Raw genomic sequence first — 24,918 nt, forward strand, 5'->3', positions numbered from 1 at the left:
CCACTCAGTTAAACTAGCATTGGGTCATGCTGTGAAAAGCAATTGCTCAGGACACAGCTAATGTTACTGGAATGAAATGCAAGCCCATTTTTGCCCAAAGTCACTGCATTAGCTACACATGCCCTAAGGCAAAATATGCACAACGACCACATAAGGTGTTAAAGACAATCACAGCACAGGCAGCAGCAAAAGGTAAGGAAAATGGCAGCATATGTTTGTCCTTCTGGCTATGAATTATGGAAGAGCTACCTGTGGTCTTTGCTTTGTGGCAGAACAGGCCTTCTAAGATTCTGGGCTGTGACAGTATACACAAGCCTCATTTACAGAAACCAGAGGGATTGTATGACATCACAGACATATATTTTTTAATGACCCATTATCACAGTGAAATTGCATCAGCCCTTTTGGCAGGGAGTATGCGGCTGCACCTTGGCACAAGCTGCATCCAGTACATTAGGCTTCTATCTTGGGTAGAAACTACCCGCTGTGGATTGAAAGCTGTAAGTATTGGTCACCTCAAGGGAGAAGAGAGAGGAGGAAGAGGACAAGGATATGTAACCAGCTACTTTTACTTCCAGTTTGAGCTGCCCTCTTTTTGCTTGGGTCTTTATCTCTTTTACTTGCTGAGTTTTGAAATTGTGTACAGTACTCTTCAGTAGCGTATCTGACAACTAGCACAAGCCATTGCACTCGCACAATGGGTACACAGAATCCCATCAACTTGAAAACCACTGGTTGTCAAATCCAGTCAATCAAGTGAGTGCTCGGCACACTCAAATTACACATCCACAGACGTGTGTATCTGTTGAGCCCCATATCAAAACACACATTCTACATCAAGGTGGGGCCAGAGCAGAGTTCACAGTTCATACGAGGTTAATCACACTGAGGGTAGTGTATATACTGTAAGCTGACGCAGACAGACAAGGTAATGCTTTTTGTCTGGGATGTAGCAAGTCATGTTACTACTGGGACCTTGAATTTCCCCTTGGGGATCAATACAGTATGTATGTATCTATCTATCTATCTATCTATCTATCTATCTATATATATCTCTACCTAGTTTCCTACCTGCCTGCCTGCCTGCCTGCCTACCTACCAGGGTGGCCCCAGGCATAACTTCTTACTCTCCAGCGAACATCACTGATGAGTCAACAATCAGCCCCCGGGGGTCAACGTTTCTATGATCGCTCTCAGCAGCACTCCGTTTCTCTCTCCCTCTTCTCATTCCCTGTCTCGCTCATTATAACTCTATCACTTATTATCACTCTCCATCTAACGTGTTCTCTCTGAGCCTTTCACATTCAACCAAGATCTATGTGCCTCTTTCTCGTAGTTAGACTCACTCCCTTTACCTCTTGCAGTCTCCCCGGTCTCTCTCCACACTCCTTCTCTGACCATCTTGTTACAGCCCAGATTTATTACTGCAATCTGTCAGTGCTCCCGTCTCGCCTCCTGACACATTCTGCGGCAACCAATATGCATATGTTGTTGTTAGTATTATACAGACACATACACTGGAGCTATAAAAAGCCTCAGGCAGATAAACAGAGGTGACTGAATGTTGTGTCTATAAAATCAAATTTACCAATGACTCATTATGAGCATCCTTCCAGTTAGAGACTACCATAGGATGACATGCAACTTTTGCAAAGTTAACCACAATTAAATAATATGGTGTTTAATTATTCTTTCTGCTCCATAACCTTGTTAAAGTTAGTTTATGTAGTGTATATCGTGGTACTCGTGGGAGTGTTGCAAGAAGAGCCTTAGGATTTAGCTTCTATTTTCACCTTCAGTCATGAAAATGGGTTCTGACAATCATCTCAATTTTAATGAGATTTTTAGATCCACAGTTGATTTTCAAAGGTTATCTACAAAGTTGATGATAGTTGGAGCGAATGTAGCTATATCTCATTGGGGATATACAATGCACGATCCAACTCAAAACAAAAAAGCACATACTACCTTGCAAAAGGAAAAATATACATATACAAGAAATACCATGGAAGGCCCTGCTAATTGGAAGAATTTGTCTCACCTATGAAGCCATCAAACATTCAGAAAAGAGGCTGCACCGAACAAACAAATCCTGAGGCGAAATACAAACCACACAAACTTAGGCAGCAAAAAAGAAAAAAATCAATGTACCAATTTACCTTTACCGGTTTGGCATTTTTGTCAAAGTGTATCCACATATTTCTTTTTTCCATGTGTACAAGTGCACACAATGGAGTGTTATCTTGTCAAAATATCTCAACTGTCAATCTCCCTGTTTTTATGTAAAAAAAAAAAAAGAAAAAAAAGCCATGCACCGTGGAAGTGTAGGACAAAAAACGTTACATGCTAGCCAATGGACTTGTTGTAAACAAGAGTGAATTCCTGTGGGGCAGTGTATGTCTGTGTTTACAAGCAGTGCCCAAGGCAAATGTTGAGTGCCATGAATAATTCATCTCTTTAAAAAAGAAGCAGAATTATTTGAAATATGACTATAACCATCATTTCAGACAGAATAATTAAACATCAAAGGCAAGACAGATGCACATTGTACCTTAACGACATTTGAATGGTCAAAGTAAAATAAGATATGCACAGCGCATAATTACGAGTGCTGAGCGACCAAGAAATGGTGGCTCACAAATGAATGAAGAGCCTTTTTAGTGACTATACTCACAGTGTGCTTTAAGCACTGATGTCTACTGCCAGCTATTTTTTTTATTATCATTTTTATGATCATCAACTGGAATACAGTGCATAAATGCCTCTATGAACATGTATGCACAGGATAAAAGTAGAAACCAGGTAACCACATTGGAAATATATGTCATGTAGGACAAGCATGTCCTATGCACAAACTAAAATGTATTTGTATGACTGAGGTGATGCTTCAGGCATAATTGAACTAAATTACACTGTGGCATATTATGATATTGTGGATGGATGGTTATTACTTGCATACATTATGTTAGTATATCAGGTGCAAAATGTGCCATGCCAAAATGTGGTCCAAAGGAACAGGGTTTGTTTAATCCGTCAGACAGTCAGAAACCATGACAGCATGGATAGAATACAGTACATCTATACAAACCATACTATGACACCATATCTGCCAACATCAAACACATGTATAAATAAACATACAAAACTTGTTCAGCTGTCACACTCCTTTGCACTGATAACCTGTCAGAGAATCTTAATGGTCCCATGGCATGAAAATTTCACTTTATGAGGTTTTTTAACATTAATGTGAGTTCCCCCAGCCTGCCTATGGTCCCCCAGTGGCTAGAAATGGCGATAGGTGTAAACCGAGCCCTGGGTATCCTGCTCTGCCTTTGAGAAAATGAAAGCTCAGATTGGCCAATCTGGAACCTCCCCTTTCTCTGCTTTGCCCACCCAGAGAATTTGGCCCGAAATGAGAGAATGAGAGAGACATCATGGCTTGAAAACAAGCAAAGCATGGCAGTTGGTCAAGGCCACACCCCCACCCTCCACCTTGCCCCCCTCTCCTCCTCAATAACATTTAAAGCTACAGACACAGAAATGGCACATCCTAAGTAAAGCTCATTGTGGGACTGGCTCTAGTGGCTGTAACTAAGGCTGAATTTCGGGAAAGAGACTTCAGATACAGTATTAGGGGACCACTAAGGCCTATATAAAAGAGACTTCAGATACCGTATTAGGGGACCACTAAGGCCTATATAAAAGCAGCATGACATAGGACCTTTAACTACACACAGTGTAAACCTGTGCTCTTAGAAAAACTCCAGCACAAAACAGAAAAGTATTAGTCATATGTATGCATGCAAAAATCTTGTAGTTAAAAAAAATAAAGTCTGCAGTAATAAAGGACTTGCAGAGCTTGACAGTAACAGCTTCCCCAGACAACAAGATCTGAACCACTATCAACCATTGGATTCCATCTGGTTGCCCCTGTTGGCAATCAGTTTTTACTGTTATTTAAAAAAAACAAAAACAATAAAGAATGCTGACTTCATTGCCTTGGTGTAAAAGGAAAAGAACAATGCTACACTCTACTGTCATTTTTCTTTTCTTTTATCACAACCTGTGATCCAGTTATATTATCTGTGAGATAACTGGCAAGATTTGGGAAGATGGCAACATTGCACATTGTAATACGAAATCAAGTTATCCTTGAAAGACTTCAACTTCAACAGTGTTTATTATTTACTCAAATATGAAGAACACTTTCCAGCCCTGCCTTGTTTGCTGCATATCCACATCTAATATAGTTGTGATATACCTGCTAAAGTACAGATCCGAATAGGCTAACAGGAGGCAATTTCCCTACTGCATTTAACTCACTAGTACAGAGCCCATTAAAATGTGGAACGGGCGATTGCTTGGCCTGTGGTATTGCTGCTTGTAGAATTCTTCAAAACCAAATTGTACCCCAAGATTACTTACAGAAGGACCCCAAACCACTTACTCCACTGTATAGCCTACTACTGCCTTACAGTGTAGGCTACGTCTACATCAGAGGAAGACATTGTAGGCCAACCTACTTCTGTATTTACCTGACAGAGAACAGGGCAGATTCAGAATGTAATCACAAAATATCACAATGACAATGTGGAGTAATCAGACATTAGCGTCATGGACTCATGGCAGTGCACTACCCACCTGGCCCGTTATGATCATGATTATGATGATAATCAGCACATATTTGCATTCATCAACCACCAGAACTGGACCGTTTGTGTGTGTGTGGGGGGAGAGAGAGAGAGAGAGAGTGTGTTGTCTTGTGTCGTATGATCGTTAACGAATGTAACACATCAGCAGAGGTGTTAATTTCCATACAGCTGTATGGAAATTAACACCTCTGCTGATGTGTTAAACCTAGGTTTAGTGGCTTGACGGTTAACGGTGAAGTAGGGGATTTGAGTCGCGGGGGTATTTTGGCGACGGTAATGTTATTAGTGTTGTAAGTTAACAGTAGACTTAATTAACCCAACCCAGGGTGAGTCTGACGAAAACTGCTGTGTCTGCCCGGTTCAACTCTGAGATTTTCTCACATTGCACAGCGCTGTGAAGGAATAATCTCAGAGATTAGGCCTACGTTATGTTCTGCCAGCTAGCTCACAACAATTTAATATAACAGCAGGAAAAGAGTCAAAGGCCCTTAACGTCATTAAATTCGGGAATTGTCGTTTGTTTATTCAAAGTCAAAGACAGTCCAAAGTAGTGCTACTTTGCACATTTTTGTGGGTCTGCTGCTTTCTTCGACCCTCTCTGTCTCTGGTCCTGCGCTGAGCTCAGTGTGCAGTGTGAGAGGGGGAGTGGCCAGGAGCTAGAGCGGCAAAAGCCAATGTGTGCTTCTTTTACTGACGATATCTTTTGCATTTCTAATCCAAATTACGTCAAACTTGGCACTGCACTTACTCATGCCCGTAGCAAGACACCTATCAAGATTGAAATCCACCGGACTAACGGTTCTAGAGATGTGCGCATAACACACAGATAGACAGACGTTCCTGCAATTTATAGTTAGATTATACTTGAGGCTACTTTGTAAATATGAAATTTAAAATAAAAAAAACATGTCGATCACTGTTAATTCTATTTTTTCATTGTTGGTGACACTAAGCCACTTAGCAGTGAAATCAATCTTATGACTATCAACAATTCAAACAGCTTTCATTCTGCCAATAGCTGATGGCTGGTTGCCACCCTGGCAACCATAACTCAACGTGATGGCAGGCGCTGTGTTGGCACTGACATAAATTATTCTAATAATAATCATTAAGAACACTACAGTACTGAAGTACTACTTCAAACTCTTAACCTGTTTAGTGTCCTACAGTGTGCTTGCAACACATTTCAAATATTAAGAACCATTTTACAATACATATATTTATACCAAGGACTGCCCTTGTAGCTACACCTTGACAGCAAAAGACATGCAACCCCCCTCCCAACTCAGGTGTAAAACCCTCAGGTCATTGGACCAGACTCATGAGATGATATTTCCCACTGACCTTTTACTGCCAGTTCAACGTGGCTGACATACTGTAATGTCTCTAAGGCTTATGGTACGCTATTGGTTATATAAGGGACAGACTAGAACACACATTTGATACTCTACCCTAGGTGCTTACAAATTTCAATTACCTGTATACTAGACACTGAAATGTGATTCCTGCTATCACACTGCCTATAGGCTATACTTCGCTGCCAAGCAGCTACAGAGAAAACAGAATTTATCTCCATACGGTTTTATCTCGAGGTTAAAAACACTAAAATGCTGGACTCTACATACATTACTTGTCCTTATTTTTTAAATGTAATTTAACTCAACCATTAAGGCTATGTTTAGACGGAAACGATCTGAAGAGAAAACGCAAAAGTGGTGTTGCGTTCTCACTTTTTATTCCACGTTTAGACAAGCGTTATGGGGGGAAATCTGCGTGCATATGGCGACGCGAGTATTTATAATTTACTCTACCCAAGCTGTGAATTCCAGTTGCTTTGTGTTAGACTACTACCCAGAATATATTTCCCTCAAACCATGCCACAGCGGCCTTGTTCACAATCAGTGGGACTTTTCAATGGCCTCTGTGCCTATACTCCCTGGAATAAAATCGCCAGCCCAGGTGGGAAAGTTGTTTGCCGACTTGCACACTCCATTAAGCTTTTGCAGGCAGTTTAAGCAAAGGCATTTATATGCAGTATATTATAAATAAATAAAAAGACCTTTGGGACTCCATGAGCAGTGGGAGATGGCAACAGAGGATGTGAACTGTCAGGCTGGATCATCGCACGCTAATCTGTGTTTCATAAGCACAAGGCTTTACAGAATAAAAACCTCTGCCTACGATTTCTGCAGCTCTTTATGACTAACATGGAATATTGAGCAGAAGCACATCCAGGTCTTAGGGAGCTCTTTGCTGATTTATGTATATACAAAGACGCTTGTATAAACCAGTGAATTTGCTTGCTCCATCTACTGCCCACAGCCCTTCACTGCTTGTCCTTCCTCTCCATCCTATGGTACAGAGCATCTGAGCGGTCAACACAATCAATTTGTGTTTGCCCTGATCTTATTCTACTTTAATGCCTCTTGCTATTTTTCAGGTTGCGTTTCAAGTCATACATAAGAGTGGGAAACAGCCAGCAGCTGCCCCCTAACAGTATATTGGTATGGAATGCTAACGTGTATGTATTGATTAAATGTGATTTCATTAGACATGCACCACTGTGAGGAACAGCAGTAGCCTTCACTGCCCTTTGTCTATTCATAGTGTAACCATTGGCTTGGTTAATTGTCAATTCAGTTGTCACATATGAAGCATTTATACAGGGATTGAATATTAATCAAGCAGCAGACAAGCATTTATCTGAGTGTCAATGGCCTGTAACCATCAAACGTACTGATCCAAACTAACAAAACACTGAAACGCATGAAAAAAAAATTAAGTGCAACAGGGAAATTAATTATGCAAGTCTGAACATTTTGTTTGGTAGTACTCTTGTCCATCACCAGCTTGAGAATAAGCCTTAATTTCTTCATAGACTGTGCTCTATCATCATCATTAACAGATAATTATCTTAGCCTTCTCCCCTCACTTCATCTTTGAAGTAAAAATATTTCTGAAAGCAATTGAACAGACTATATGTAAAGAAAATTAAAAAGAAATCTGCAACTCTGTGAAAATATTGCTTGACATGCTTACCAAAGTCCCCAGGGACGAAGATGTCATAGACACAGCTCTGGCCTCTGGTGTAATTATGAGGGTAGTTTGGAGACAGCACAGTTCCCTCTGAACCTGTGAAGTGCCCGCCACAGGGAGCTGTGGGGACAGGAAGGCAGGCAACAAAAAAACACAGTTAACAAATGTGAAACAACCAGCTTACAATACCTGAGGAAACTTGGCAAATAAAATGCAATCAGCAAATCCATGTTAGCTGGCACAAGTGCACAGGTAAGCAGTTCATATCACAAAATGAGATGAAAAGCCACCTTTGAACTTTCAGTTGCTGACACATTTTGGCCAACATACCAAAATAATTTGACACTCAACACTTTGGGGACATTTTCAAAAGGAAAGTGAGCTATAAAAGGACAGAAAAGGAAGTCAGGTGTGTTTACAGGGTTAATACCTAAATAAGCCTTCAAAACAAGTAAAAACACTATCAATCAACAAAACACACAATCACAAAAGTTCCACATGCCTTGACTTCATTCAGCCCATTTTGCCCAGCAGCATGTTTTGAGAAACTTGGATTTAACTTTTCAGCTGAAACAGGTTTTCAGTCAGCAGTGTAAATAACAAGTCAAGTTGCTCTTGTTTTAAAGTTCCTGGCTAAGTATTTACAATCTTAATTGACTGAAACATTAGAAAAGACTATTCATTCATGTTAGGGTTATGCATTAAGTGCTACTAAGCCACAGAAAGGTATGATGACTCCATCCACAAGGGGGGAAGCAACCAAAATCTTCCCCCTGAATACTTTTACTTGCACCTTTTACTTTACTTTTTTTACCCTTTAGATGGGAACGCGATGGTGGATTTTAAGATTTCGGTTTTTAAGATTTCCACTCTAGAGGGTGGTTTCACTTTTTTGCGTTTTTAAGCCCCAAAAAACCCCGTCGCCGTCTAAACGAATGGCACATCTGATAAAATATTTTTACGTTTTCACCCACAAGCGTATTTGTGTAAACAGGGCCTGACTCAAGCTGATTTGTCAGACAGAATAGGAGCCATGGTGTGGTGCTGGGTGAGAATGCTGCTGGTGGGAATGAGGGCACACTGTACTGTCAATCCACAGCAGGTGAGAGCAGCACTACGGAAAGAAAGGGATTCTCAAGATATGCTTTAATGGTTCCATTCTGACAGGTGAGTGTAGTGCTAAGAAAAAGTGGGCACACTGTAAACCTCCAAAAATATTTTGTGTTCTGCAAAAAGACTGATGGGTAGGAATAACCTAAATCCCCAGAATAAAAAGGTAAGTTATTATCTATACATATGATGATATTGGGAATCAGGTTGCCATTCAAGCTGTCCATGTATTAGGTTTCATTTCCAAAGAGCTCACAATTATCTTTAATATCCAAACTCTAACAAAATGTTTAAACATGTATATACAGTATACAGCCTTTTTTTAAACGTGATATTGCTGTATCATTACATACAGAAAGGCAGCTGCAAATACAGAGGTTCCAATGTTTTAATAGTTTAACTGGTTTGAAGGATATTGACCAAGCCCTGCAATCATCTTTATTTAGACAGACATGGGTGCTAATGGAACCTAATCTAATCTGCTAAATGTATTGGTTGAGATGTTACAATGTGGACAGTCAGTGGATTCAGTGGAAATGTAAAATATGACAGACAAATTGTAACTGATCAGGGTTACAATTAGAGCCGAACCACTGCCGATCCCTTCAATTTGGTTATTAACAAACTGTGACCAAGATATCTATTGAGTACTCCATACATATTTTTGACATATCCGTACTGCAATTTCTTGTCACTTATCAGTTGGTATATATACCTATAAAGATATCTCTGAGTTAAGATAATATCAACCAATAATCCCATCCTGCAAATGTATTGGCCTGACTCTAGTTATGCAAGTAATCCCGTCTAAAATGTACATCTTGGATTTAATTCATTTTACATAAAATTGTTAAGCAGATATACATTTTAGCATGTGTATGTATTAAAATGTGGGTTCTGCTGTCCACAATACAATTCAACACCAAATAATGCAATAAGAATCAGTCTTGTTGGCAATTACTGACTTTTTAAAGTAAACTGCAGGTTTTGCTTCTTTGGGAAAAGACTATCAACTTCAGTTAATTGCTAAATAATGTGAAGGGACAGGAGCTGGCCATATGTTGGGGCAGCTGAACCCATTAGATTTAGCCTTTAGACTGTTAAGTCATCAGTTCAGATTTGGTCTCAAAGTGAAAATACTAAATGGAGAGATGCTGATGGACCCTTTAGTAAAGCACATAACTTCAGGGCTGTTCAGTGAAGTTGCACAGGTGCCAACTGTAAAAGTAATGAATAGCTCCCTGGTGTGAGAGTGGGTGCCACTGTTCCCCACTGCTGCAAATGAGAGCTGAATTCTAATTCAACCGTGGCAGATCAGATACTTTGAGGAGTATTAAAAATGGTGTAATGCTACTTGAGGGAGGAGCGCTGGATAGTTATCTTGAAAATCCTCACATCTTTTCTCACTTCTCTCCTTGACACTGGGATCACTGCGATACTGAAAAGCTCTAGGAAATGACTTCCACTGTAGATTTGGCTGTGAATAATAAACAATCTATATTTGGTATGTTATTTTCTTTGCAACACAATGAAATTGTAAAACTATAAAATTCCCAACAGATTCATGAATTTGCTTCAATTACTGTTAGTTTTAAACTTAAACTAATTCTACAGACCAGGTAAAAACTTTACACCAAACTGTGGCTTTTATATTTCTTTCGATTTTCTATTTTAATAAAAGATAATAAAATACTTTGTGGTGAAGACATTTCTTTCTCTTTACCACAAAGGCTGCCTCACTTCTGTGAAGTCAGTGCCTTGTATACCATGCATGTATTTACATTGCTTTTGTTCACCAACCATTTCTTTCAAGCTAATATTACTCTTCTTAGATTAATTGCAGCTTTTAAGTTTAAGGTCCGTTTATTAGTGGATTTATGGGTTGATCAATTGATAACCTGAAATATTATGTGAATGGGTAGATCCTCTTGCTATCGTGTTTATTGAGCTGAAAAGGACATTATTTATTGTAATCAGAAAGAGAGTTCAGCTGTTGGAAACCATTTTGTAACTAATTTTGTGTCATCTAGCCGATATCAGCAGAACTGCATGACGTGTCACCGGCGGATCTCAGCAGACCTCCACTGCTCGGAGCTCCATGCACTGGCACCATGGAGGGAAGCCAAACAACATTCTTCTAACATACTGCCCACACTGCCATGATACAGAGCTGAATTTAAATCAGCAAAATATCTCTTTAAGCCTTTTTAAATCTTTATTGTCTAATGTTTAAAGTTATAGTATTAGGAAACTTGATATCCAGATCATAAATGTGTATTATTTAATATAATGTACATTTTGGGGGTAACACTCAATTGAATAAAATGTTATTTGTAGTGTCAAATCATAACAGAAATGATCTCAGGACACTTTACGGATAGAATAGGTCTAGACTACACAACATAATTTACAGAGACCCAACAATTCCCTTAAGAGCATGCATTTGGTGTGACAGCAGCGAAGAAAAACTTATTTTTAACAGGCAGAAACCTCGAACAAAACCTGGCTCTAGGTAAGCGGCCATCTGCTTCGACTGGTTAGGGAAGGTGGGGGAAGGAGGGAGAAACTACAATAATAGCCAACTACTGTATAATAGTATATAATTAAGTCTCAAAATATTAAAGCAGTGGTTATAATTGAATGACATGATGAACATGACAATTCTAGTAACAAAGATAATACGACTATGACTAACAATAATAGTAGTGGTGGGAATCAAGCAGGATCAGCAGCAATCCGGGTGTCACCACAATCATGAAAAAACCACAAGTCATAAAATACACACACACACACACACACACACACACACACACACACACAGATCAGAGTGCGGAAACATTGTCTGAAACAATTCCCTGATTTCCTCAATGGCATTATAGGACTTGTGTCTAAATTGGCTGCAACATAACTTGCATATTGGTCAAATTTGTAGTTGTAATACAGCAAATTATAATAGAGACAGAAATAACTATTATTAGAGGTAGGGAAATTAAGACCTGTTTAAAATTATTTAAGACCTACAACACAATACTTCTGCGAATTTAAGACTTTTAAAGGCCTAAAAGTTTGATTTTGAATTTTTTGACTTTTTTAGACTTTTTAAGACCCCGTGGAAACCTGTGATATACAGTTCTGACATACTGTAGCGTGTCCTTCATACCTGTTATTTTATTTACAGCAATAAAAACGAACAGTAAATGATCTGCAGAGATTAAAGTGCTCTACATCGATAACACAGAATTCTCTTCTCCGAGTCTTTCTGCGAGAGGCATGTACACCACACTTCAACTCATTTTCACACAGCACAGTCCTGGTATCACATACTAACACATATTGACCAAACAGCTGGAGTGCTACTCAGGCCTTCTGTTAATGCAGAAGTGTTACCTCTCACCTTGGCAGCTTGGTTTGGCTCTGTCCCACTCTGGTCTCTTGCTGTTGCCCATGACACATGTTAGAGTGGAGTAGCCCTGCAGCAGGTAACCAGCCTCACAATGAAATGTTACCATAGATCCCAACTTGTAGTCAGTACCCATTCTAGAGCCGTTCATCACGTTCCCCGGATCAAAACACGCCTCCCGCAGTTTTGCTGCCAATCAAAATATTAGTGTATAAAGTGAGAGGGGTTTCTAATTAATAGATAAATAGTTATACAGGCTGGGTGTGTGAGATTAAACGTTACATAACTTGTTAAAAAGTAACATGGTAAACATAGTGGAAATGGATAAGGGTTAATCACAGGCTATTCTCATAGCTGGCATCAACATTAGAAAAAATAGCTGTGTAAAATAACTTCAAGTATGTTATTTACTGAGTCATATATATATATATATATATATATATATATATATATATATATATATATATATATATATATATATACATACACACACAACAAAATCCCCTGCTGTAATACATACATATTTTGTGAAAACGCATATAAAATCCCACTTGCATAGGCCTTCAGAGTACCTTTGTATTCCAATTGAAAGCCGGTGTAGCTCACAGAGCCATCGCTGCGAAATGCCAAGTACATGAAGTTGGAAGTGCTCTCAATTTTCTCAGGAAGTTTACTGTCTTGGAAACTGCCAATCAGATGAGCGCCGCTGTCTGGCCCATCGTAGATATACAAGAAATCATAGTTGGGCTCAATACTGAAGCTGTGACAAGTGAAAGGAACACACAAATGCAAGATACAACAGTTATTATTTTTGCCAAGTCTTAAGCACCAGATTTTACAGATTGTATGTGAGATTTAAAATGCATCAGAGTTTCAAAAGGAGAGTGTGCACCGCAGTGCTAGAAGTGAGTCATGCCAAGCGATTTGTTTTCCATCTCCAGACAAAGAGATAAAAAAAGATATCTCCCCCAAGAGGTGAAAAGAGATTAAATTGTTGTGACACTGCGCTGGCATAAAATCTTCCCAGACGAAAAAGGCAATGCAGTGTGAAAAGATCGTTTCATATTGTAGCGCTGTATATCAAATCACATGCCGCAGTCAGAGAGAGAGGAGCATTTGTTTTCAAAATAATGAGCGTGGTTTATGACAAAAATGTAAATAGCTTGGAGATAATTGCATTTGAGTTGGATCAAGGCAACTCCAATTTAAAATCATAACTCCATCCTTTCATTTGGCGTTCCCAAGGGAGAAAGCGGCATTGTGCTAACTCTATTAGATGTTTGTTTTGAAGGACAAAGTTAAAAAAGAAACATGGTGAATTCCTCTCCTTCACCTCAAGAAGAGGGAAAGTGGGTGGGAGGTCAGAAAGCGTCAATGTACATTTGCTCCTTCTCCAGCCCTTCATGAAACGACTATAAAAATAATACTTAAACAGCAACACGGCGCATCAAAATTGCCCTCAGGCCCATCTGTGAGTTTGCTCTATCAGTATTGCTGCTACGTATTTAGATTGCAATTAATAATGTAAAGCTTATGGTCTGAGTATCATTCAGCTCGGAAATGAGTTTCACTCTTATCACAGTTCTGCCTGCAATATACAGTATTTATCGAGAAATCTTGTCTCACCACATTTCAGCAAAGTGGCAGGAATACATGCCTTCTTGGCATTTGTAGAGGCACTGTTGATGTCTCCCTATCTCCCAACACACCTGGACTCAAACTCAGGTCCACTGCTTAACACACATGGCCAACTTTGCTCAATACTATGATGTTACAGCTGGTTCCACTGCAGAAAACAAGCAATTCCAAGGCACAACCTGAGCTGCTGTGCGTCCACTAAGAAGTGACTCCATTCTGTTCCAGGTAGGTTACAAACATACCACAGGTTTGGGGAAAGCTTCATCTTGTAAGCTACTGGACCATGAATTTATTATTGCAATAGCTGTTTCACTGTCTCTAGTGGTTTGTATTGGAGCCACTGTTCATATCCTGTAAAAACCTTGAATTTCAGGATTTTTTTCAACAATTGTTTCAAATTAACTTGGTCCACACGTGTGAAGAAAATTTTGAAATGTTTTAAAATGTAAATAATGTAACTCTGACAAAATCTTCCTGTTTTTTTACATTTCATCTGGTAATGTAGACATTGAGTGTCACCACAATTCCATTGTTGTTCTTTTTTATGTTTTGACTAGAAGCAACTAAGCAAAGTAAAATGGATATTGCAGCAGCTCATATTACCTGATGAAAGCCAAGGAGATGACATAGTCAGAGTGGACAGCAATAAGCCAGTCACAGTCTTTGCTGTGAGGGTAGGGGTGTGGGTAGTTGGGAGAGAGGATGAATCCTGAAGATCCAGTCACATTCCCACCACAAGGAGCTTGAGAGATAAAAAGGAAGAAGAGATGGATGAGAAAGATGCACATAGTGGTCACAAAGAAAATCTTTAAATGTGCCTGTCCTGCTGCAAATGTCTTTGGCTGAGCTGAATACAGTTTGAGAGACAAGTAAGGAATGTACACTTGTAGGTCATTAAATATAATTGACTCAAATTCTATGGCCATTGTCGACCTTATTCAGCAACAACCATCAGGTACGGCAATGGCATCAGGCCAAAAACCAGGGCATTAGAAAGACTATGCCATTATTTCCCTACATTATGATTACAGGAGATATTTTTCTGACACTTGTCTCACCAAGGAATTGGATTTTTTCCAATTAATTTCTGGTTTAGCCTGTTAAATGTTTTTTTCAGTGTTCAACAGGTCAGTACTGCACACAAAAAACAAAGTTTGTCTCCCTGTGTAGTTGTACATATCAGGTAAGCATAAAAATACGATAAATATGGAGAAAATACCAACTATAAATTATTCAAGCAACGCAATGGATCTCGGTTCTGTCTTTTATTAAAGGACAATTCCGGCGCAAAACGAACCTAGGGGTTGTAGATGTGTACCCACTCTGTCGTTCTCTTTGACATGTTTTCATGATAATCGAATGTGTTTGTAGCTTGAAAGAAGCTAGCGCAGACCGCTGATTACCTTACAACACTAGTATTTGGGGCACAGGGAAAGTAAAAACAAATTGTTATTTATACCACTAAAAAGGCTCAAAATATCACCAAACTTCAATGGTAGCATAATGAGGGTCTCTAAATGTTAACCGAAGCACTGAGAACATTGTAAGTGTACAGACAGTTTATTGAACGAAGAGCTGCGGGAGGTCCGTGAAAGGGCTACGAAAGAGAGAGAGCTTCCGGTAGTCAATGCCGCAACACAGCCTCGTACTTCGGGAAACTGGTGGTGTACCTGCAGACATTGTGAAGCTATGGCCACCGAACAGGAGTGTCTGTGTTGCACGGAGTGGGACCTGTTGCGTCACGACATCCAAGAGACGCAGTGTTTTGTACAGTCTGAAGATTTCCCCTCTCTGATAAACAGGGTGGTACTTGAAACTTTGTTCCATGTCCCGAAAATAAATTGGAGACGGCGACCCAGACCGGAGGGACCAGATGGACAGTTATCTGAGTAACATGGTAAACTGAAAGTAACTGAGTAAGTACATGTTACATTATGTTTTACATTGGTGTGATTATTTCAGATATATTGAGCAAATTGCTTTTGATTTTAGTTTGCATCGCCAGCTGTAAGTCATGACTGGTTTTCAAGACGGCGGCCGCATGTAAACGTGAACGCGAGTGTCTTTATAATCTATGTTTTCAATAAACTGTCTGTACACTTACAAAGTTGTTAATGCTTTGGTTAACATTTAGGGACCCTCATTATGCTACCGTTGAAGTTTGGTGATATTTTGAGCCTTTTTAATGGTACAAAATAGCGATTTGTTTCTACTTTCCCTGTGCCCTGAATACTAGCGTTGTAAGCTAATCAGCGGTCCGCGCTAGCTTCTTTCAAGCTACAAACACATTCGATTAGCATGAAAACATGTCCCAGAGAACGATCGAGTGGGTACACATCTGTTATTAACTGCTAGGTTCGTTTTGCGCCGGAATTATCCTTTAAGGCTTATGCAACTCTTTCAACAATCTAATGCCACAAAAGTGAATATTGTACTTAGATTTTCTTATTGCTCATTGCTTGTCATGTAATTATCTTGATGTTTTCTATAGTTTATTGATATGTGAATCTTGGATCCCATTGGGATCGAGGCAGTTAAGAAACTAACAAGATATTAAGGCATCTTAATCAATTATTGCATATGGACATTTCTGCTCTAGGATTTAGCTGGACATGTTGACATGATTTTTAAGGACATTCTTCGTCCCTTAGCACGTGAGAGGATACTTTGTGCCTAAATCTTAAAACCTCATAAAAGGCTTTACTTGTCATTTGTTGAGTTGAATAAATTGCCAGCTGTCATGTTTCACAATGAAGAGGTGTTAGAAACACGCTGATGAGGATTTTGCTCTTTTGGTGTGGTAACACTGAAGTTGTTAAAAGGAAAGCTGACATTTACATCAAGTTTTCACTCATACAGACGTGCTTCTGGTGCCACTGCATTACGCTGAGTTGCGTGATCTTGTAATTGCATAATGAGACTTACAAATGTCGAGCTCTTTCCTGGCCAGGAAATAAACTTCAGCTAGACCTGTTGGCAGCAACACCTAGGTTTCTTTGGACCTACTCAGTGTAATCATTTCTAATGCATATTTAAGTAATTAGCTGTTAAGCTCTAATAAGACAATGTGTTGGGAGACCGTAGAGTACTCCGTCTTTGACTGGCTACAGAAGTGAATTTGTCCACATAAGAGTTGGCAACGACTCAAACATATCTGAAGAGGCTTGTTTATCCTGCACATATTCTTAAGACATCAATGAGATAATTATAGTATCTGCTACTGCCAGTTCATAGAAAAATGCCCTTGCTCCCTCTTCCTTTCACCGTCTCTCTTTTACTCTGATCCCCTACCCTACCCTGCTTCTCTTCCTTCAATCCATACCTCTCTGTCTCCTTCACACATATCCCCCTTCTCTCTCTAACTCACACTATCCTACCCCCCCTCACCGATGCAGCTTGGAGGGCTGGGTTGCCAGTAGTATCTATTTTCCACTTGGATGCAGGTGATTCTACTCTCCCCCTGCAATTCATATCCCGGATCACAAGAGAAGGTCACCGAGTCACCGGGCTCCCGCCCTTCCCCGTTGCGACTGCCATTCATGGGAATACCTGGATCTCTGCAAGCTGTCGCAAGTGAACCTGAAGGGAAAACACACACGTGACACACCCATACATGAGCGCACATGTGCATGCAAAGTACAGGGAATCAATGAGTGCACGAGAGAACACACACACACACACACACACACACACACACACAATTTCATATCATAGGGTAGACAGCTGTCAAGCTGATACTGTAGCTCAAACAGAGTTAGACCACAGAGCAGATTACTGACTGATATCAGTCAAAATCCTGCTGTGTTTTCCTTATCTGTTTCCCTAAACCACAGCTGTGGAGCCCAGAGCTCTGAGATAGATCTAGTAAAATCTGATGGATTCTTCAAATATCCCCATCTTGACAGACTTTATTGAGAGACTTAACAGAGTTAAGTATATTGCAGTCTGGTGTTGTTGTTGCTTTTTCTTTCTAAAATACAAATGCATCTAGAAATATATACTAAAATACATCACAAGAAGTACACAAGTAAAGAATGTTAAACAAATACAAAAATGGATTTAAAAGGTAATGGTGACATTGTATATTATTTGATTAATAGGTGACATACACAATACAAAGTGTTTTCAAAATGTAAGTGCAAAAAACTCAGTCAATAAGTTTAACATCTGTGAAACAAGTGATCATAATAGTTCACATCTAACTATAAATCGAGGAACCTCGTGCGTGTGTATATTAGGCTGTTCTGACCGGGTGATCGGATCACAAGTGGACAGCTCTAGGTGCATGTGTTTTCACCTGTCTGTAGAATGTGTCTCCAAATGCATCCTCAGTGACCATTTATTATCGGATCTCACTTCCCCACTCTATATGCAAATAAACACGTACATAATTTCCGTTTGCATAACAGGCTGGTTGTGTGTGTTTATAATGTCAGTTGTTATTTTCACATAAATCAAGTGAAAAATGAAAAAGTGCTGCCCACAGTCTGTCTGCTTGCCGACCATAGACTGCAGCCTATATTAAATGGTGATCTACTGACAGGCGGCTGGACCGGTGCAGGAGAGACAGATGTTTTTAAAAGTTTCTGTTCGGCTCTCAGTACGTTTGTAGCTTCTAACGGAATCTCTGTGGTTTTAAGTTTAGTTTATATTATACCTGCTTTATTTTACGTTTCATGTTCGCTAGGAGTCGTGTTCAATACTGCTGATGAAGACCCAACATATCCTGATTTTGCTGCTTCATAACAAAAGCATTTAATTACCAAAATAACAGGGGACTTTTATTGTAAAGAACTTATAGGAAATTAAACTGTTTCACAGCCGCTGCTTTCACCACTCATTTCACTGTCAACTCCAGACAGCGGTGTAGCTCTGGTAATGCGAGACTAATAATTAACAGAAGGAGACAACATAATAGCAGGAGGTTTTTTAGTAATGTCCTACATATTGGTGAATTTGGGGACATTTTATGAAACTAAAAATAACGGTAAATCCAAGCCAACAGCGTTGCAGAGAGCTCGAGACAGCCAGGGATATAGGAGCAGGCAGCATGCAACAAAAACACTGACACATCACTAAAAGTACATGACAATTACATCCAAAACACACGATTCAGTCTCAGTGGTTTCTGAGACATGAGAAATACTTTGAATGAGTACGTAGTTCCGTTTACAATTGAGTAGGTGGTCTTTAATGTGGACACATTCCCGTTTCACTACTATTAGAATGTGAACACATCTACCACCTCCAAATGTGTTTTTTGTGATCCAATCTCAATGTGTCCTGAGAGAGTTTTCACCTGCACTTAGAGCTGTCCACTTGTGATCCGATCACTCAGCTCGGATCTTACTACCAGGTGAAAACGAGGTTTATGTGTGTCTCCCGCATGCGCAGTACAGCAGCGGGAGCAGGGAGTTGCTACATCTCTAGACGGCTCATTGATTGCGGTTCACCGGCTCTGCTATCAAACATGTCTTCGCAGTGTGCTACCAGTATCGTGCCAAAAAGTGATCATCCGCCAAAAACTGATTGCCATCTACCCTACATGCAAATGATGAAATTAATCGTACACAAACACATGTTAGATGAAACCCCAGGCTCTTGGGCTCTCCAGCACAGTGTTTTGTTGCCGGCAGTTGCACACATTTAACTGGCCATTCTGCACGCTATAGCGGCTTCCCGGGCTCCCTGCTTTCCCCGCCTGGGCCACATCGCTACCTGGATGTGTGACAGCTGAATCTCATGATGAGCCGCAGCCAAGCCTGATTGAATTGCACTTATGGTAAGTTGTGAGAAAAATAATAATACTGAAAACCAAGCAATAACCCTGTTCTGAACAGTCATTGTACTAGTTGTTAAAAAGAGACACTTAACGTCAATTATACATAGACAATGAATGTAAGTGTAACATCTTCAGAATTATGGCTTAAATAATGAATTCAACCGCAAAAAAGGTTTCTTCTTATTGTACAACAACCTGAAAACACACTGATATCCTCAAAATTATCCTGGCTACCATCCACAAGACACTCACCCATTGAAGAAGGTCTGCAGAAGTTCACTTAACACAAAAAGGTTTTTGTTTCTGAAAACCAATAGCCTTAGGCAAACCGGGTATTTAAGTGCAGTATGCATCTCCAGAATTGATTACAGCTTCAAACGTGTGCAGTGAATCCCCTGTAGTGTAATTGATTTTCACATTATGCTGCCATGCCTGTGTACTAAAGAAAATGAAGAAAATACAAACCCATCACACATAGCATACATGAGGTGTTGAACTGCTGTACTTGTGTGCTTGGTTTTGAAACTATTCATCATTAGAATATGTAGACCACATTAGTAGTCTGCAGCAGTGAACAGGGAAATACCTGGGACTTTCACTGCTCATCAAGACATAGTTAACGATTACATAAAATATTGAGAGATCCACGTGGCATGAGGACATGTTCAAATTAAAAGCTGCACCATAATTCAGTTTGATAATTTGAAATCATTTTGGGACATACTGCTTCAAAATCATCAAGGTATTAATCTCTAACTCCTTACATGCTTAGCATGCTCTGCAGTGACTACACTTAAAGGTGCAATAAGCAATGTTAATCAAATACCCTTTTTGTCAAATTCAGCAAATATCTCCTCACGGTCACCTAGCTCTCTATTTTCTGTGTGCGCTGAAAAAATATCTGGTGTTCCTACACAGCCCTGGCTGTGTAAATGGAAAACAAACAGACAGGAGCGCACGAGCCACAAAACACTATTTCAGCCAATTAGCAACAGGCGGCGCCAGTTGCTTGTGCAAGCGAGTAATGGGGGCGGGGGGGAGGCGAGATGTTGCATGTGAATGTGCCGGTGTTGTATCGAACTCTGTTCCCCACCCTACCTAAACCAAACCCTAACTACGGAGGGGGGCGCTACACATTTTAACAGGAGGGAAACAGGGGAAACAGACTTTGACACATCACTGGCCGGCCAGAAGTTATCAAGAGATCGCTGAGAAACAGCAAAAGGCTTTACAGCAGTACCGGTTTGCAAATCCACAACCTAGCCAACACCGATTCTGCCATATTTCGGGGGGGGGGGGGGTGTATTTGTTTGGCAGTTGAGTTCAAACAACAATCTTTGCACAGCATCGCCTACTGCACCTTTAATATGTCTGTATAAACAGACATACTCCGTGCCATATTAAGAGACAGTTAGAAAACAGAAATGTTAAGAATTATGACACATTCTCAGGTCAGGCAGTATACAACTTTCACGTACCTGTATATTTACCTACATATATGCCAAGTAAAATACCTGATGTTCTTCAACTCCTCAGAGAGACTCTCACCAAAAGCAAATAAATAACAGTAAACATCTACAGTACATCAACTACTCAAAAGTAAATACTCACTGGAGAAGTCGATAGCAAAGCCAGACTTGGTGATATAAAAGTCAGTCTCGAACTGTATGGTGACGATGTTGAGAGTGGAGTGGATCCCCTCAGGCAGCAGTGAGCCGCTAACCTCCTTCAGAGCCATCTCGTTCTCGGGAGGCCCGTCCCACACCTTAAGGATGTCGTGGGACGCCTCAGTGTCAAATGCAAGAAACTGGAGACTGGAAGAAGAGGTGAACACAAGATTTTGTTACTTTGGCTTAGTTTGGCCTAAGTTAAATTTTGTCCATTTAAGTCAAGTCTTTGCATTTAACAAATGATCAGAGATGAATTCAGCTTATATGGCATTATACTCACTCATGTTTAGTTGAATTAATGATGCTTATATTCACTTGCACAATGTTGCATTTCAAATACAACAAAAACAAATGTTCTCGAGAAGGCAAACAAAATGGTTGCTGAACTTGCTGAAAGATTAAGTTGAGTTCAAAAGCAGGATCTATCTATAAACTGTGTCCCCATGCTTTTGGGTATTCCAGTTTGGGTATTAGTTTTGGTATCATCAATCAATTTCTGCCAAAGTTAGAAATAGGAGTGCACAAACTTATCTGGGATCTCATCAAGAGATGGCCTGAAGCAGCTCTTCTGACAAAGAATGTGTGGCTAACTTTATGAAATCATACCATGTTTACTTCGACCTCTAAGCCCAAATGGGTTTTATTCCACAGTAATACTAGGAGCTCTCAACCAAAAAAATAATGCTTCCATGTCCCGGGAAAATCCCCCTGGGTGCTGTCCGTGTCTACAAAGTCCCTGTCCCAATCATTGTTAATGGATCTGCTGCAGGCTGGTTCTCTTGATGACATCTCGCTTTAGAGGAGAATTGTTCATGTTTAAAATCTTAACTGAACTTTGCAACATCTCATAACAATCTTTTAGTCTTTTAAAGTCAGGTTAGTTAATTTAATCAGTTTATTTAAGATGTATTTAAATCAACTCATCACTTAACTTCTAGGCAATTTCCATGTGTATCAACTGCAGTCTTATGTAAGAGTAGAGTCTCCTACTGTGCCTTTGTTGATTTAAACTTATTCCTAATATATTAGTTTCTTTATAGAACAAAAAATTGAAGGCCCAATTTTATATAGTTTTTTTCCTCACCATATTTCAAGAGTAATGACGCTCAATGCAATTAGCATATTTTGAGAAATTATTGCACATCTTAAAGCCTCAGGTTTTTATAGCTATTCTGGCTGATTAGACTCTTTTCAGGTTGAAGGTGGGCCGGAACTTAGATGGGAACTCATTATGTCACAAATTCTTTCTACCAATAAGGATGAAAAGGTGTCATTTGTCCCGCCCTAACAGGTGCAACAACACTAACAGTGGATTCAGGAAGCTGTCAATCACTCTCCAAGTCTAACCACACCCACACAGTCCTGGAAAATGTCCAATTAGCGTTCAAGGCCTTTAAAGCAACACCAAAGCACTTTTCCTCTTCGGTCCCCCTACAGGTTGGAAGCGGAATTGTCCATTACCGCTGTTGTAATGTCTCATTATATCTCATTCGAACTATAGATCCGCTACCCGATCTGGCAAACTTGCATAGTGCGGTTATAGCCGATAGAGTGCCACAAAACGAATGCAGAAGTGCCGTTCACCGCCGAAGTTTACAAGTTGATGAACCACTGAAACGATTTTGGAAACATTATTTTAAGGTACAAAAGAATCTTTGGTGTTGCTTTAAATAAAGTATTCTATATTATGTTTTTTTCTAAAAAGTATGGATGGCTTAGTTATACAAAGCCAATAGCAAACATTTTTATTTATTATTATTATATGACCATGTTATTAGCAACTGGAGTTACCTGACAATGTTGCCAGAGTTGACCTGAATTGTCCAGGTGCACCTCAGGTTGTTGTCGTAGGGGAAAGGATACCCAGGGGAGAGGATACGCCCTGTAGACTCACCCTTGAAACTCCCACCACACTCCGCTGCATGCACAAATACAAATGAACACAAAATACATGAAACCAGCAAAAATGGAAACTCACACAAGAGGAAATGGAGACACATACACACAAGCAAATGCTCATATAGTATGTTGAAACCAAATACAGAAGAAATGCTCTCAGAGTTCAAGCTCACTGAAGCTCAGAGTATACAATTAGGACTAATGAGCAACAGTTCTGCTAAAGAAAAAGACAATTTTCTTATTCTAACAGGAAATGGGACTGCAACAAGGACTTCCTGCCAGGGCAGGGATAGTGGCAGATTCAAAACGTGTTTTGTCTCTAAGTATGCCTCCTAATGATGCCATTAATTAACTTTAAAAAGACTATATAAATAAAAAGAGAATATATAGGCTGTCATCCAATCTATGTTGTCTCTTCCCCTGGATATCGTCTTGCTATCTATATTACAGAACAAATGGCACTTCATTAATAGGAAAATTGCATTAGACTGCAACAGTGGTAGGCTACAATCAGTATCATAACACCGGACAAATGTAAAAGTCCTTGATGGATGTGGAGCCAGGATGTGGCCCTGGAGAAATGGCTCGAGCTCTCATTTCACATTCAGCTCACAGATACAAAGCTTACTATTAATATTGACCATTTAGTGATCCAGCACTGTTAAACAGTTAATCAATTGACTGATTTAGTTCTTTTTATGATGGTATTGAACATGCCACAATGCCAGGTTGAAGTCCTTTCACTGAAAACGGAACAAATACACGTTTCATTGAAAAAGGCAGCAGGACACTGTGGCATTTAAAGTGCAATTCTGCACACGTCAGGAATTTATAAATAATTTTTTACCCCAATCCATCACTGCTAGACATCGAGAAACAGACACTGCCTCACAACACCTTCCAGACTCTAGCAGCGTGCAGGTAATAGCTTTATCATTTCTTTGTCTCTCTTTCTCAGCATGTTATGAATATGAAAATACAGCCAAGACTGTACATCATGTCCATGACTCAATCTGATATGAATACTCTGATAATTATGCCTTTACTTTTAGAAAAATGCTGATCAATGGCTGGTGGATTAAAACATTTAAATAACGCAGCTCATCAATTAAAAAGTCAGAGCATCACAGTAAAGGTTCAATAGCAATTCAGATTGCTTCACTACTGTGTTCTTAATGACTCTATACAGCCATTTCTGCATAAAGAACACAGAGAGATTACTGATTCACAATTAAACATCAGCGCTGTTTAGATTCTCTTTCAAAATGACAACCAGCCTATTTTCTCTCAACAAAGTTCAATTAAGTAGAAATCATGTTGGGACTCTTTAGGATTAACACCTAGCTGAGCAACATTGACAGTGTGCCTGGCCTGAATAATAATATAAAGGTATTACAGAAGGAGATAGAAAGATAGAGATGGACAGAGAAAGGGACCAAAATGTTAGACAAAGACAGCATACAGACATAGGCAGAAAGGATTACCTATACATGACGGCATGTGGTTGTCCCATGCCCTTCTCTCCCCAGTCATGCACTTGAGTATGCCACTGCCGTGCAGGGTGTAACCTTGGTCACAGCCGAACGTGATGGCACTTCCAGCAAAGTGACCCTGGTCACTGACTTTGAAGCCGAACTGTGGCACACCTGGGTCATCGCAGTGGGATAGCTCAAAGCCTGGACGAGATTCAGAGGCACAGGAAAAGGAGAAAAGGGTGGAGAAGAATATGAG

The 24,918-nt window shown here is 39.8% G+C and overlaps 1 protein-coding gene across 1 annotated transcript in view; it reads right to left on the reverse strand.

Moving 5' to 3' along the window:
* LOC144519920 (CUB and sushi domain-containing protein 3-like) overlaps nucleotides 1-24,918 on the reverse strand; it is a 262,641-nt gene that overhangs the window by 138,383 nt on the left and 99,340 nt on the right. Inside the window, exons 24-31 of the mRNA XM_078253451.1 lie at nucleotides 24,672-24,863; nucleotides 23,080-23,206; nucleotides 21,230-21,432; nucleotides 17,224-17,415; nucleotides 14,440-14,578; nucleotides 12,771-12,958; nucleotides 12,193-12,387; nucleotides 7,692-7,808 (exon numbers count right to left, since the gene is read on the reverse strand). Of these exons, the coding sequence (XP_078109577.1) occupies nucleotides 7,692-7,808; nucleotides 12,193-12,387; nucleotides 12,771-12,958; nucleotides 14,440-14,578; nucleotides 17,224-17,415; nucleotides 21,230-21,432; nucleotides 23,080-23,206; nucleotides 24,672-24,863 (1,353 nt within the window). The remainder of the gene's footprint in view (nucleotides 1-7,691; nucleotides 7,809-12,192; nucleotides 12,388-12,770; nucleotides 12,959-14,439; nucleotides 14,579-17,223; nucleotides 17,416-21,229; nucleotides 21,433-23,079; nucleotides 23,207-24,671; nucleotides 24,864-24,918) is intronic.

The sequence above is a fragment of the Sander vitreus genome, chromosome 6 (assembly GCF_031162955.1).
Source record: "Sander vitreus isolate 19-12246 chromosome 6, sanVit1, whole genome shotgun sequence".
Classification (NCBI taxonomy): domain Eukaryota; kingdom Metazoa; phylum Chordata; class Actinopteri; order Perciformes; family Percidae; genus Sander; species Sander vitreus.